We start from the raw sequence: 15,834 nt of genomic DNA on the forward strand, positions 1-15,834 counted from the left end.
ACACACATACATACATAGATTGGTTCATTCCTTCAGAAGATATTTATTAGGTGCTTCGGGCTATATCAGTAAACAGAGCAGATGCAGATCCTACCCTTCGTGGGGCTTACAGTCTAGTGGGGGAGACAGACGTTCAATAATAAATAGGTGTACTGTGCAGTTCACTAATATATGACTATCTAATAGTGTGGAATATATAATAGAAATGCAGTAATACGCACATGATAAATAAAAAGCCTCCTGTGTATTGTAAGTTAGAAGGTGATAAGAGCCGTGGGAAAAGGAAAAGGTGATCGGGATGAAAGAGGGCCCGGGAGCTCTGGGAGGTACAGGGTGTCTTGAAGGGAACGGTCCGGGTGGACCTCACTGAGAAGGGGGTCCTTGAGTCTCAAAGGGAGTCTCAAAGGGAGAGGTGAGGCTCTCGGGGAGCAGCTAGTGCAAAGGCCCCAGGGTGGGCACAGTTTGGTCTAGGGGTGTCCAGGGAGCAGTCAGGAGGCCCGTGAGGGCTGTAGAGACCATTGCCAGGAATTTGGCTTTTACTCTAAGGGGAGCCAACTGAGAAGTGCCCAGATCAGGTTTCTATTACAGCTGTCCCTGTGGTCACCCTGACGGCTGCTGTGAGGGGCGGCAGTGGGCAAGGGTAGAAGCAGGGCTCGGCAGGAGGCTTATGACGTAGAGAATGATTCAGGTCCACACCTGGCTGGTAGAAATGGGGGCAATGAGTAGACTACACTGTGTTGCTTATTGGAGGTGGAGTGAGATTAACAGGGAATCAGCATGACTCCAGAACCTTTGGGCTGAGTGCCTGGAAGGATGGAGTTGCTGTCCACTGAGGTCGAGGCGGGCTGGGATAGGGCATCTGAATGCAGGACCGCCATTCAAATGGGAAGCGAGGTGCAGTGAGGCCTTTGAAGAGGCTCTGCAGCCAGACAGGCCTGGCACTTCCACTTACCGCTGTGGTCCCAGTGTGGTCCCTGGTAAGGGGTGACTGGAATATCCTAGAATTTCCAGACATGTTTCCTCTTTCTGCCTCTCCTTTCTCCACTACAGCTTTTAGGGAGAAAGGGGTCTTTCCTGAAGTACAGAAGGAAAGATCTTCTGAGTTACCAGGCACCGGGATGGGTCAGGTGATTGTAATTGTGTTGGGTGCTTGGAGGGAGGGAGAGGGCAGGGAGTTAGCTTGAAGGGTGGTGATGGCTTCCTTGAGATTGTAAGTATGATGCTGAGGTGGGACTCCCCTCACCTCTCCCCCTTCCCTCCTCTGTCTCCTCTCTCCCCAGCCTCTCCAGCCACAGTTATCCAGATCTCGTCCTTTAGGATTTCTTCGTCCTTCTATCACGTCATGCAATATAGTCTTCCGTTGGTCATTGTCGTCTTTATCCCCACCCATCATCATCTTTTCAGCAAAACAACAGATCGTTTTAGCACACTATTTACAAGAGGAGATGTGGTAAATAAATCTGACAGCCTCCATATTTGTCCCACCCTGGGTGCCAGGGAAACTCCCAAGGGAGGAGTAGGTGGTGGGGGGTATGGCGGCCAGTGTTCCATGGCTCATGGGAAGGTGACAAGGGGAAGGAGGATGGGCCCTGGAGCCTTCAAGGAACTGAGGCCAGTCACCCAGAGAAAGCAGGCAGAGATGAGGCTGGGCTTTTGCAGGGTGCCTCAGGACATTTTAAGGAGTCTGTCCCTTATCCTGACAAAGTAGGAAGGTGGAGAAGGCTTTAAAAAAACAGAGGACTGGTATAACCCAAACCGTCTTTTGAGAATATTTCTTTGTGAATGAATTTAAGCTGTTTTGGCTGACCAACAATTTCCAGGTTATCTTGGTAAAATGGGAGCTCCATTAAGAGAGGCTGGAGTTCTGTGTTTCCACCGACACGGCCTCACTCCCTAAGATGGTGTGTTTCAGTGCAAACAATCTCAGACCAAATTCTGGGACAGGCATAAATGCTCGCCAACTGGCCCAGTGCTGCCACATAACCTGCTCTGTGAACTTGAATAAATCCTATCATTACAACCCTAGGCACTCTGACAGTCACTCCACGGTGGTTGTTCTTATGGTAAGATCAGCCAGAAACTTCTCTGGTCAGATCAAGCAAGGGTTGGGTGCGGGGAGTGGGGATACACAGGACCAAGGAGAGCTCTGGACTTGCAGCTCTAGGCTGCTGGGTTTGCTGGATACTTAGATGGTTTGTACAAGGGCAGTGGTGCTTGTGTACCCTTTCCAGTCCTCTAATATAGCTAATTTCACTGGTGTGTAATTAATGAACTTTGTGTAATTAACAAACCCTCTGGTGCAGATTTAGATAACGATATTTGAAATGCTTGCAGTGGTCACTTTTGGAGGGTAGATTCGTGAATAGGTAATTAAATTGTCACCTAGCTGCCCCCTAGGGTGTAGGGCTTTTTAAAAAAATATTTATTTATTTGGTTGTGCTGGTCTTAGTTGCTGCAGGTGGGCTCCTTAGTTGTGGCTTGCCGGCTCCTTAGTTGCAGCACATGGGCTCCTGAGTTGTGGCTCTTGGGCTCCTTAGTTGTGGCACGTGGGATCCTTAGTTGTGGCCTGCATGTGGCATATAGTGCCCTGACCAGGGATCGAACGCAGTCCCCCTGCATTGGGAGCGTGGAGTCTTATACATCGAGTCACCAGGGAAGTCCCAGGGTGTAGGTTTAAGTTAATTTTACACGTATGCACCAGTTTACGTTGATGTATTTGCAGGTAGTATAAGAAGAGTGCTAGCTGCTATATGGGAAGTGGATTGGAGGAGACTGGACTCCAGTCGGGATACCTTTGTAAAAGCCCCAGTGAGAGAGGATTAGGAATAAAAGGAGCGATCCCTGGCTTGCTGACTGGACAGGACCAAATGAGGAAGAAAGCTGGGCTGGAGAATCCCCCAAACTTGGAAGAGCAGGGCACGTTGGCGTTAGTGGTGGGATGTGTCTGCTTTCTTGGTTGGACTCTGAGCTCCTTGGGGGCTCAAAGCAGAGACTAGGCTTTCACCCTGTGTCCTCAGGGTCCAGCCTGGGCCTGGCACAGAGTTGGTGCTTAGTTAGAGCTGGTCAAACTCTGAGGGAAAGGAAAGGTATGTGATGGGAAAAGAAACCAGGGGGAAAGAGATGAGATCAGAAGAGACAGAGGACTGCCTGGTGGGGGCGAGTAGAGTGAGGTCCAGTAGGACCAGATGAAGAGGCTGGCGATTTTCCATCCCAGCTGGGCCCAAGTTGCAAAGGCTAGACCTTCACAAGTGCAAAAGGAGGGGACGATCTAGGTCATGGGGGTTTGCTCCCAGGTGGTTACCTTGAGCGTCTCCACTCCAGTAGCGGGGAGGTGTGCAGGTGAAGAAATCCAGCTCAGGAGTGGCTGGTCCATGAATCTGGCACCTGCTCTGTGCCCTGGCACTGTGACTTGCTGAGCTCCAGCTGTGGGACAGAGAGCTACCTGGATGACTGGCGAACAACTTCATCAACCTTCAGCTGACCTCAGCTACGTCATTTCCTGGCCCTTTCATTGTTATTTAAAAAAATGGTGGTGGGGATTGGGGGAATAAAACCAAGCCTGTGACACACTTCATCACCGCACTCCCTTCCTTGACCATTAAACCTTTCGTAGAGTTGCTCACCTGGTAACTAAGTTGTTCACAGCTTGTCTACTGTCCTTCGTGGGATTTGTAACGAGGTCAACCCTGGTATCACAAAGACCTGGAGGAAGGCTGTTTATGGCATCTTGGAGAGGGAGGGAGCAGGTTTCCCAGGCCTGCTTTCTGGTCTGGGTGCTGACTGTGCAATCTCTCAGGTCCTCCTAAGCATTCTGCTTAAGCAAACATTATTTATGTTCGGCAGGAGAACCATTCCCCACTGTCTGCTTTCTCTTCACTCACATAAAACTGCACATTTAATGTCTGTTTACACATATATAAACTATATCTTTAGGAGCAGCCTGGGAAATCCTTGGTTGAAGTTGGATTTTGCCTTTGGAAAACAGAGGTGAGTGACATCTGTATATTGTGTTATCAGAAGCGTGACACATGTGGTTGATGGAGACCAGGTGCTTCACAGAATCCATCTGAGTGAAGCTGTAAACCTCTTGTTGACAGAGAAGGTGACAGCTGAGTTCTTATTAGCAGACGCTTCATTACCCATACCTGCCTTCCAATTTTAGGGGTGGCAGCAAACAGTTGAAAACCTTGGGGTGCTGTGAGTAAGAAGCTAAGATTTGGTTGAAGATAACAGTCTCTGATCAGCTCACACACATTTGACTGTGAAAGTATCTCCAAGTGGACAGGATGGGTGGGTGGGGGAAGATAACAATTTTAGATTAATCTTAGAGGATTGGTAGAATTCATTGGGTATTCACTTCTTTACTATTCGCTTCAAGGCTTGCATCAACACCGATATTTTCGTCACTGGCAGTCTATGACATGGGTAGATAACCTTCCCTGATTTAACTCACATTCAGTGCATTCTGAGTCTGAATCCTGAAGTCCTTAAATCACAGTTGGTGCATCAAACGAAATGCGGGACAGAGAAAAAACCAAGGGGGTGTCACCTCATTTTGTTTCCTAATTTATTCTCCCATGGGTAAGCTTGCTAGACAGGTCAGCTTTCATTGGGTTATTTCCCAAAAGCTTCATCCTTCTCTCTACCCCACGATTCCGTTTCTCCTTGTGGATGAATTTGCCTATTGTGGGGAGCCCTGCGGGTAGATTATTGAGATCTAACTTGTCTCATTTAAGCTGAGAACCATTAATAAAATTGGGTTATTTCCTTTAGGTTTATTTGCAGGATGAGGTGAGAGGATAATACCATGCTGTTGATGAGAAAGCGTACCACTTGGTAAGTGAGATATCCTTAATTTTACCTTTTACTTTACTTTACTTGTGTATTTGCTCGTGAATGACTATTTCTCCATCTTCTTTTTTTTTTTTTAAACTAAATCAAAGGAGATGGGATTTATGTGTACATTTGGGTATTTTGAATTGAGACTATGTTGTACTTTGGGATTATAAAATAATACCTGTCTCGGGAAGTATTTCTGGAAGTTTGTCAGTATTTTGGTGAATGTTTGAGTTTGCTACGTGGATGGATCTGTTTTCTTCCGAGATACAGAGCTTGGTTCACTAATACCTCTCTTGTTTACGCTATTGTCTGGTACTAAACTTTTAAGGGATGACTGATGTGTTTCTCAATTGAAAATGGAAACATAAGCGAGGGTCTCTGAAAGCTGACAATGGGAAGTAACGTGACGTAGCAAACGTCCTGCCAGCCCTGCCCGTCATCTCCCCATCTCTCTAAGGTAGCCTGGATGATGATAATAGCAATTAACATGCAGTGAATGGTTCAGTGACATGCCAGGCCCCCTTCTATTTCCTCGACAGGAGTGAACCAGTTCTTTACAACAGCCCTATCCCATGAGGTATCCTCTCTTCAAAGGTGAGGAGGCTGGGACATGAGTGAGCTCTGGTGATTGTTGATCAGTCTGGTCTCGATGGGCCCACAGATTTTCTGAGCTCATCTCGTCAAAGTCCTGGAAACTCCTGAGGCCAAGCAGGGCACTCTCGCAGGAGGCGTTACAATCCTAGGACTGGCTCATGGTTAAGATTCCAAACTTTTACACTGTGGTTGGTGGCATCTTGGTCAGAATCTCTCTTTTTCACCTGGTGAGCTTTGTGATTTTGGCTGGAAGATTTTCCATACGTGCTGTCTGAGCCCTTCCCATCCTTTGAGCCTTCCTGGCTTTTCTCTCTGGCGTCTCTGACTCCTTCCTCCCCAAAACCCTCCACGGGGGTCTCTGTGGAACATTGTTTGGTTGCTGGTATGTGAGTATTTATAGCGCTAGCATCGGTCTTTTCTTTAAAGCAAACCCCACAACTCCTTAGAAAATAGTTAGAATTTCAAGAAGAGCTTTCTGGCATATTTTTACGCTGTTCGGCAGAGTGTCGCGTGCGGGGGTGAGTTGCTGGAAACAGGCTGGAGTTGGGCTTTCAGGCTGGGGTCCCCTGGAGCGTATCTCACACAAAGGTCCCTGTGTGGACATCTTCCGGGTCTGGGGACACGCTGCCCTTTCACCAGAGCCTGTTTATATAGAACCCTGCAAGTATGCTTTTGTTTCTGCACTCTCTATAGTAGCTTTATTAAATGCTTTAAAAGTAGGGGGAGCTAGGAGCCCTACAGTGCCATGAGAATTGATTTTAGGGGAGGAGAAAGCAACAACTCCATTAAGAGTCCCGCCATCGTCTTCTCCCAACCTCTGAGCGGTAGGAGAGAAAGGTGCCCGCACCTGGGCGGCCACAGCTGCTCGGCTTGCGCACGGAGGAGCTGAGGCCGGCATAGCGGGGAAGAGCAGGGCTCTGGCTAAGAAGCCAGGCTGCTCAGGTTTGAATTCTGAGTGACCTTGGGCTTCTGTGGGTCTCTGTCTACCCACATGTCAATGGAGATGATCACAGGGTGCATGTGAGGATGGAATGTAGGAATGATCTATAGATGGGAGCCCCGACAAGGGCGCACACCCAGGATTTCAGCACGCAGCCACTGCATGCGGTGCATGCCCTCGGGGGTAGGAAGCCTGACCGGGAGTGAGACCCCTCCTGCTCCGAGTCTGCACACACACCCCCCCCCCCACGAGATGCCTGCACTCGCTCTTCTTCCTGACGGTGCCGTGGCTCCCTTCTTCCCACTACAGGCATGTACCACGCTTCATCGTGCTTTGCTCTGTTGTGGATCGCAGATACTGTGTGTATTACAAATGGAAGGTTTGTGGCAACCCCACCCTGAGCAGGTCTGTTGGCGCCAGTTTTCAAACAACACTCGCTCACTTTGTGTCTCTGTGTCACGTTTTGTTAATTCTCACAATATTTCAAAATTTTCATCATGATTACATTTGCTATGGTGATCCGTGATCAGTGACCTTTGATGTTACTACTGTGACTTGCTGAAGGCTCAGGTGATCTTTAGCATTTTCTAGCAAAAAAGTATTTTTACTTAAGGTATGTACATTGTTTTTAAAGACATAATGCTATTATACACTTAATAGACTACAGTATAGTGTAAACATAATTTTTATATGCACCGCGAAACCAAAAACTTCGTGGGAATTCCTTTATTGTGATATCTGCTTTACTGCAGTGGTCTGGAACCAAATCCTCCATCTCTCTGAGGTCTGCTGACACACAGGGTCATAAATGAGATGATTGTCAAAGACAGCAGTAAGCCTCAATTTGTGCACATCTAGCTCCTCTGGGTTCATGGCCCCCGGCTTCCCATGCAAACTCACATAAGTGACTGGGAACCAGCCTCACCCCCCTGCCCAAAACAAGATAGGAAGGCTGAGCTTAATAGAGACTCGGACGACAAGATTTAAATAAATAAGCTGTATTATCTGTACAAAAAATATAAATAGAGTTTTGTGTTTTAGGGGAGGAAGTGCTGCCTTCCACATTCTTCAGCAGCCCTAATAATCTTCTGGTGCTGCCGAGTCACAATTCACAGAACAGACAGTAAATGTACATTCATCTCATGCAAGGAGCACGCTGCTGCCCGCCCCAAACCTAGGTCCTCCAAGCTCACTCTGAAACCCACCTCCACCTGCTACAACCCGACACGTGGTGGAGCTGGAGGACACCTGCTATTTAGGAAATGTAAATATTGGCCATTGGTTTTCCATAGCTATTGAGCTAGATAGTGTCAACCACATTAGTAGTAGTATGGAATCTGTCTTGCACATTCCATGCATAACTATTGTGTCACAAACGAATCCCCTCTTATTGCCCTGTCATCCTGTGCTAGCTTTTACAATGTATTCTGTACACAGCGAATGGATCCAGAGTTAAACATCAGGTTCTATTAAAAATAGGAACAATACAATAATCACCACCGAGTTTACAGGAACACAACTGCAGGAAGTTAATAAAAAGTCCCCCAAATATTTTGTTTTTTTTTCTGGAAGACAATGTACAATTATTAATATTGCACTTTTTTATACAGGAAATCCTAATAAATATTCACAAAAGATATACATAGAAAACATTCTCTTTTATTTTAAATAAACATTACACTGATTTTTAGGAACATGATTTCTTAGAGCCCATTATTGTGGTGAGGAAGAAAGAACCACCTTAACTGTCCATAGCTCACCTGGGGAGAACACAAAGCGTAATGTCTCCCCCACTAACTTGTACTTCCAGGCTGGCTAGAAAATGCAGCCCTGATGTCAGTGGTGGCCCCGAGGTGTGTGACGTTTTGCGAGTCTGTATGTGAGGGGGCGGTTCGGCTGAGGGGTGAGTGACTCCGGCCACCCTGCTCTGCCCCAGCTGCTACTAAATGGTGGCCACTGGGATTGGGGGGCGCAGGCCAAAATCACTCACCCCCAAACCGCTCTGCTGAGTGAGCACTTTCATTGACAATGAGCCACGATGTCCCAGATTTTCAGTTTTGCCACTTTGCTGCAGCCACGTTGCTGTAGCTGACGGGCATTCCTGGAGTGTGTGTGCCGCTTTGCCCACTGAGTTAGCAAAACCAATGTATTTTAATTCTGGTAGAGTTCAGAGTATTCCACTGTGTGGAGGGAATGGGTTGAAAAGCCTTTGAGGAGCGTCTGGGAAGCTTTAGTTACCCTTTGGCTTTGCCTCTGTGCCCCATCGCCCCGCCCCGGCCTGTTGTCTGAATACAGGGCAGCCGTCACCGTGCCCCGGGAGGGGCCCACGCAAGCCTGCGGTTCCACGGGTGCCCTGGTCGCTCTCATCTGATGGATACCCTGGCAACTTGAATAGTGGGTTGGTTTTTGGCCAGCTGACCCCAGTCCTTGGCCCTCACTCGGGTGGAGCAGTAAAAACCATATAGGCAGGAAACCCAGCCTACTCATGAGCGAAACACCCTGGCCCAGGTCAGCAGTTCGTTCCGGGCTGGGGGATGCTTGATTCGGAGACGCCAGGGGTGGCCTGACTGCGCAGCTAGGCCCCGCCGCTGTCTCACCAGCTCTGCCACGGGGGGAAGGGGCAGAAGTTCACAGAGCGGCTCGCTCGGGGACCCCTCTCCGCTGCAGGGAGGGCATACCTCCTGCACGCGGCCCGGGCCCCAGGGCTGTGCCTTCCTGGGGGCAGCAGAGCTGAGCACCGCAGACTCCCCTGAGCCTGCACTGGTACACCAGGCACTCGGGCTCATGGTTCAGAGCCTCGTGTGGCTGCCCGCTCGCTCCCCTGTCCCCTTTGCTCCCCCTCTCAGGAACTCGCACAGGCTTCTTTGTGCTTCTGTTCCTTCCTTCCCCACTTCGTTTTCTGCATCGCTGTGCGCTTTAGGCCTACTTGGATTGGCTCCCCTTTACCTCCACCGTGGTTTGAGTTCTCATTGCTCTGTGCCCCCCACTGGAAGAGCTGAGTCCTGGGCTGGGTTCTCAGCATGGATGGTGTCCTCCCTCCCCTGCCTTAACCGTCTCCTGCCAGGAGAGATGCTGTTGGCTGTCCGGAGTCAGTACCGATGCTTCACAAACCCTCTGGCACCCTCCCCTTCTGCCTCTCTCTCCCGTCTACCGTGGCTCTGGCTCCCTGCTGGCCCCGGGGGGCTGCGCTGGCCTCTTCCTAGGTCTCCCTGGGACCCAGGTTGGGGAGGGAGCTGGCTCTTCCAGGGAGCTCTTTCTGTCTGGCCCGGTCTGCTCTGCAACCTCCGTTAGACCTCCGTCCTTGTCCTGTCCCCTCATTCTGTCCTCCAGCTAACTGAGAGAGAAGACATGCTGGGGTCCTCATGTCTGGGGAGGGGGAAGGGCAAGGGAGGAGGTTGACGAGGGTGTGTGTGGTGGAGGGTGGAGAGGGGGAAATAAATAAATAAAACGAAGAAAGCTTAAGTTCTGTCCAAGGTGGTTGCGTGAGTCCTCCGTGCTGCCAGGGTAGCGTTCTCCCCGCGTCCTGTCTTCACGCTTTGCCGCAAGTCCCACAGCAGCGAGATTTGAACTGGCTGAGTTGGCAGAGTTTCAGCTGTTTCACCTTCTCACAGTACCTGGTGGTATCTCTGCACTCCACTGGGAAAGGGGACAGAAAGGAGAGGTGAAATGGAGGCTCGGTAACAGCCGTGGCCACCGGGTGCCTCCTGGGGTCTGCCTTGGGCACCAGACACCCGTGCTGGAGGCCTCTGGGCTGGCCTTGCTCCGGTGGAGCTTGGCCACTTGCTCCCCAGGCTGCCAACCATGGGGGCAGCTCAGGCTGCGACTGGGGGCCGAATACCGATAGCCCCCTTCCTTCCTGAAGGCGCTCAGGACCGCCTCACCTCCTGGGCAGGGGGGCCTTTTCCCATGGCGGTTGAGTTTCTGACTGATTGATGCTTTTCCTCCTTGAGCTGCTTCCCAGAAGGACTAAATTCTGCTCCACTTTGGGGTGGTGTGCAAGTGAGGACCTGTCTGGTGGCTTCACCCCCTGTAACGCGAGCCTTCCTTTCCCCCGTGAAGCTTCATTGCTCGTCCTCTCTCCCGAGCCTCTCTACCCCTTCCCCTCACCGTGCCTACCAGAGCGCCGTGGCGTCCTAGTTCGGTATTGGCACAGGCTGACGTGGATTCGGGTCGTGAACACCTGTGGTTAGTATAGTAAGTCTGAACTACTTTCGTGGAGCGGTGGTCCCGAGTATGGGGAGCTGACAGAGATGGGTCAGCATCACACGAGAGGACATATACCATCCCACCCCGTGTAGAAAAAGGACTGGCACTGTTTGCCTACATGGTACGTGCTCAGCGTGGGGAATCTGAGGCTCAGTGTGGCCCTGTTTGCACAGCAACATTTAAAAATTCCTTTTTCTTTGCTTCATGCTTTGTCTCCTTCCCTGTGGAGAAGCACCTCCGATTTGTTTTGGGTCCAGAGGAAGAAAAAAATAGATCCTCACCCAATGGGGATACAAACGCTGGTGCTGGGCTAAGGAGGAGGGGTCTAGACTTGAGGGAAGAGGGAGTGAATGAGTATCAGATCCCAGGTGTGGCTCCTGCACAGACCGGTGGGTGCCCACGGGGCTGCGAAGGAGGGTGGGGGTCGGCAGGTCCTCGTTCTGTGAGACGCAGAGCCGTGATGGGTGCAGGGTTGGCTGAGCGGGAGGTGCTCTGTGTGCTGCTTGGGCGCAAACAGTGCTTTCTCCCCAAGAGCCATTGTTTAGTTGTCCCCTCTGGGTACCAGCCAGACTCCCGTAGGTGAGCTGGAGGCTGATTTCATCCAGCACTTGGCCAAAGGCACCTGGCTGTCTCAGGGGCCAGGATGGAGCCCTTGGGCCACACCCAGCCATCTCTTGTGGCCTGGACACGTGTATGTATATCCTCGCATGCACCTTTGCTTGCCTGCATGCACCCATGCACCCTCTGAAAATAAACAACTCCAGCCCTAGCTCAGGATCCTTGGGAAAGCTGGTCCACTGCCCTATGCTCAGGCTCGGTTCCGGGGACTGCCCGCTGCACCTGACGCCTCGTGGGGAATCTGCAGAAGGCTCTGTGGGGTTGGAACGTACTGTTTTCACACGGGGTGATGTTGCAGCGCTGCCAGTTGGTGGGCCGGGGCCCCCAGGAGCAGAGGTGCTCGGGCACTGCCTTGTTGGTGCGGGCGTGCACGCACTCCACGCGCCGGGACTGGAAGCCGTAGTTGCCGCAGGTCGCCGTGCACAGGGTCCACAGGCTGACCCTCCAGTGTACGCTGCAGGCTTCGGACCAGCAGTTCTGGGTGCTCACGGGCCTGTGGTAGGAGGGTGGCAGGATTAGGGTCTGCCTCTCTGGGGGATGAATCAGGGGAGCTGATGTGAAAACAGTACTGGAAACCCCAAAATCTCAGGTATCCCTGAGAACTCCCAGTTCTCAGAACTCCCAGCGCTGCCAGCCCTGGGTTCTGATCTCTGCTCTACTGAACGGCTGTAGGGTCTCAGAAGACCCCTTCCTCTCACTGGGCCTCTGTCTGCTCATCTCTACAATGTCCGTGTCACTGGATGACCTGAGAATGAGCTCTACCGGGGTGGGGGACAGCAGAGCCGCTCTCAGGGGCGGGGACCTTAGCCGGGGGGGGCGGGTGATGAGCCCTCTCCCCGAGGGAAGGAAGGATGACAGGGGCTGGGGGCTGGATAGGAATGGTAGGCTGAGACCTGGGGACAGGGGTCTCAGCATAACTTCTAGAGGGAGGTGGACAAGAGTGAGAGGCTGGTGGAGCCCTTGGGGTCTGGTGCCCACTTTGTGGACCTGACCTCCTGCCCACCCTGTAGCCAGCACGGGTCTCTTGTGCCATCAGGCCTCCTCAGAGGAACAGCATCCTCTGCATTCTCTCTCCATCTCCGAAAGGGGAAAGCCCAGCCTGGCCCATTCAGTAAGCACGAGGCCACCACTGAGCCATCTACCTCTAGGAGGCCAGTGACCTGGGGAGAATGGAGGTGACCGCTGGGACCATGGAAGGTTGGAGGAGAAACGTTTACTTACCACCATCTTTCCGTGCTATTGACACAGGGCCTGGGGAAAGGCAGTCCATGGCTCTCTCTTACCTCGGAAGGGCGCTGCACTGCTCTGATGGTAAGGTGATGCCATCCCGGGTCTGGCAGAAGACTTGTCTGTGCTGCACGGCGAGGCGAGGCCCGACGCAAGGCCCGTTGCACTGGGAAGCAGAAACAGGTGACATACACGTTAGCCAAGTCACAGGACAGGCTGCAATGCCCAGGCTGCGTGGGGCAAAAGATCCTTGTGCAGGGGCTTGTTTGAGGCCCTGAGATCACTTATCTTGCCCCTCTTTACACCAACTTAAAGGATATCCACCAGCACATTTTTGCTTAGTCCATAGTGGGAGGGTTAGCTTTGCTGTGGTCTGTGAGTATTCTGCTAGCAAATGGCTAATGGCAGTATAGAGCCAGTCAGAGATGTCAGCCCCCTCCCAGAGTAACCATATGGAAGGTTAATCTTGGCATAATGGACTAGGAATGTGGTGGTAGGCTTTAGAGTTGAACACCTCTAAATAAGCCCCTCTTCCTTCCCTCCTTCAGTCCAGAGGGTAATTTGGTTTATTGTTTTCTTGCTAAATTCGTCCAAGAAACCAAGTCCATGATTTCTTTCCTTTCTTTGGTTTCATTTTCTCCAGGATAAACCAAGGGTGGCTGAACAAAGGTAGACTTAGGTGTGTATAGTTAGTCCATGCTCGTGGAGATCGTTAAGCTCTCCCCAGGGCTGGCAGAGCCAGACCATCGTGGCAAAACCCGCCACCAACGATGGTGTCTGTAAAATACGAAACACCTGCTATTTGAGTAGGGTAAAGGGACAGACATCCCTCGGAGGTCACTTTAGAGCAAGGGCTCTTAAACTTGGAAGTATCTGGACTCCTAGGGGTCCACAGGGGAGCTGTTGACCCTTAAAATTATAAGCAGCAATCCTGTTTTGTGTAACATTTTATTTATTGTTTTAGTCTTTGAGCCCTTCACCCATTATTTCCACACCCCACCCCCGCCTCTGGCAACACCAATCTGTTCTCTGTATCTATGAGCTTGCTTTTTTTAAAAAAAAAAAAATTCCACATATAAGAGAGATCATTTGGTATTCGTCTCTCTCTGTATGACTTCTCTAACTTAGCGTAATGCCCTTGAGGTCCGTTCATGTTGTCGCAAATGGCAAGATTTCATTCTTTTTGACCGTATACATGTGGGATTATTTATGACCTCTTTGTGTTCATCTTATTTGGAGCCCTATTTGGAGCCCTGGAGCTGGGTGTCTGGTTCCTTCCCCAGGTTAGGGAATCTTTCAGTATTTCTTCAAACAGGATTTCTGCCCCTTTCTCACTTTCTTTTCCTTCTGGGACCTATGTAATGCAAGCCCTTTAATCTAGCATCACTTTTTTTCCTTCTCTGATTAGGTGAGTTCCACTGCCCTGACTTCTAATTCACTGAGCCTTTGTTTGCTTCATGTAGTCTGTTGTTGAACACCTAAACAATTTTCAGTTAATGTGTTCTTCAGCTCTGACTTCTATTTGGTACTTTTTAATATTTTCTATCATCACTTTGTTGAATTTCTCACTCTGTTCACCCATCTTAATTCATCCATGCTGAATTTCTAAAGGCTCTCAGGGAACGCCAATGTTATTGGTCCATGGACCACACTTTAAAGAGTAGCAAGCCTTGAGGCATTACAAATTACAGGGAACTGCTTGATCTCAAAATCCTTTTAATATAATTTTTTATAAATTTATTTTATTTTTGGCTGCATTGGGTCTTCGTTGCTGTGCTCAGGCTTTCTCTAGTTGTGGCGAGCTGGGGCTACTCTTCATTGTGGTGCACAGGCTTCTCATGGCGGTGGCTTCTCATTGCGGAGCATGGGCTCTAGGCACGTGGGCTCAGTAGTTGTGGCTTGCGGGCTCTAGAGCGCAGGCTCATTAGTTGTGGCGCACGGGCTTAGCTGCTTCGCGGCATGTGGGATCTTCCCGGACCAGGGCTCGAACCTGTGTCCCCTGCATTGGCAGGTGGACTCTCAACCACTGCACCACCAGGTAAGCCCCCCGTTTAATATTTTTGCATTGGTGATATATTGTTGGGATGTGATTCAAACTATAGATGCCCACCAAACCTCCATATTCCACTCCTGTAAGAATGAAAATGATAATAGTTTCTGACAAGAAAATCCTTTTGGAAGAGTGTCATTCAAAGATCTATTCCTTCATCTTCCTACCTCTTTGAAGTCTTTGAAAACCATGCTGGTTTTGGTCTAAGTAGAACTAAGACCACCTTCTCAGTTCTAACAACCTGGCTTCATGTAATAATTCAACATTCTTCTTTTAATCCAACATACATTTATGAGGCACCTGCCTTGGGTAGGGAATGTGTTCCATAAAAGCGTATGTGAAAGAATGATGGCAAAAACAGCCCTGGAATGTTTGCAGGAGAATTATATGAGAGGTAGAATTATAAATGTGGCTGTAAAACATGTGCCAGATCATGAGAAACATTGTAAGCTGTCTGAGGAGTTTGCTGTCTGAGGAGTTTGGATTTTCTTATGAATGCCACTTTGTTGGGGTGGGGGAGGGGAGGCACCTAGAAAGGTTTTTAAGTGGGAGTGTCACGATCAGAGTTACTCTTTAAAAAGATTATTCTGTCAGCAGTACAGTAATTGAATTGGAAAGTGAATAGACTGGAGAAAGTAATCTAGGTAACAAATTTTGCTGATCAAAATGAAGGCACTGGGCAATGGAACTGGAGAGGAGATTCTATGAAAGTATGATTCGCATGGCTTCAGTGGTGCCTTGACGGGGATAAAAGACAGGGAGGGAGCTAAGATGAGTCTCGGGTTTATGGACTGAACATAAAGGTAAGAATTTGTTCTTCAGTGGTGCCTTGACAGGGATAAAAGACAGGGAGGGAGCTAAGATGAGTCTCAGGTTTATGGACTGAACATAAAGGTAAGAATTTGTTTTGAAGATGTTTTGTATGAGATGTTTGTGAAATATCCAAATATATATGTTCATTAAGCAGGTGGATATATAGATCTGTGACTTAAAAGAGAGCTGTGCTAAACACTAGCCATTTGAAAGTCTTCAGTAGACCAGTGGTGGCTAGGAGTCATAGGTAGTATAACCCAAGGGGAGGGAAAGCATGAGATGAAAAGGCTTAGGGCAGAACCCTGAGGGACACTGCAGGAAGAGGAGAAAAAAAGGAATTAAACTGCAGGAAAGGAGAAAAAAAAGAACTTAGAAAATGTATTCACAGAGACCAACAAAGGAGTTTCCAGAAAGGAAAAAGGGTCAGTAGTATCAAAATGTGTCAAAAAGAACAAACAAGATAGAGTAAGAATTGGCAGTACCCAATGGAACCTGACTTATAGGCTGCACTGGTGACCCCGTGAAGGGCAGTTTCAGCGTGGCAGTT

At 49.7% G+C, this 15,834-nt stretch overlaps 1 protein-coding gene and 1 long non-coding RNA gene across 3 annotated transcripts in view; one reads left to right on the forward strand and one right to left on the reverse strand.

The window, feature by feature from the left end:
- The first annotated feature begins 1,285 nt into the window (after window positions 1-1,285).
- On the forward strand, window positions 1,286-4,975 carry LOC141278877 (uncharacterized). Its single transcript, XR_012332274.1, has 3 exons — window positions 1,286-1,450; window positions 3,934-3,987; window positions 4,774-4,975. It is a non-coding gene; the product is annotated as an uncharacterized lncRNA (long non-coding RNA).
- Window positions 4,976-8,012: 3,037 nt separating this feature from the next.
- ADAMTSL1 (ADAMTS like 1) overlaps window positions 8,013-15,834 on the reverse strand; it is a 469,150-nt gene continuing 461,328 nt past the window's right edge. For both annotated transcript variants that reach the window (XM_033858059.2, XM_033858057.2), the window contains 3 exons: window positions 12,481-12,590; window positions 11,470-11,690; window positions 8,013-10,009 (listed from right to left, as the gene is read on the reverse strand). In XM_033858059.2, coding sequence (XP_033713950.1) covers window positions 9,903-10,009; window positions 11,470-11,690; window positions 12,481-12,590 — 438 coding nt within the window. In that variant the 3' untranslated portion in view covers window positions 8,013-9,902. The remainder of the gene's footprint in view (window positions 10,010-11,469; window positions 11,691-12,480; window positions 12,591-15,834) is intronic.

The sequence above is a fragment of the Tursiops truncatus genome, chromosome 6 (assembly GCF_011762595.2).
Source record: "Tursiops truncatus isolate mTurTru1 chromosome 6, mTurTru1.mat.Y, whole genome shotgun sequence".
Lineage (NCBI taxonomy): Eukaryota > Metazoa > Chordata > Mammalia > Artiodactyla > Delphinidae > Tursiops > Tursiops truncatus.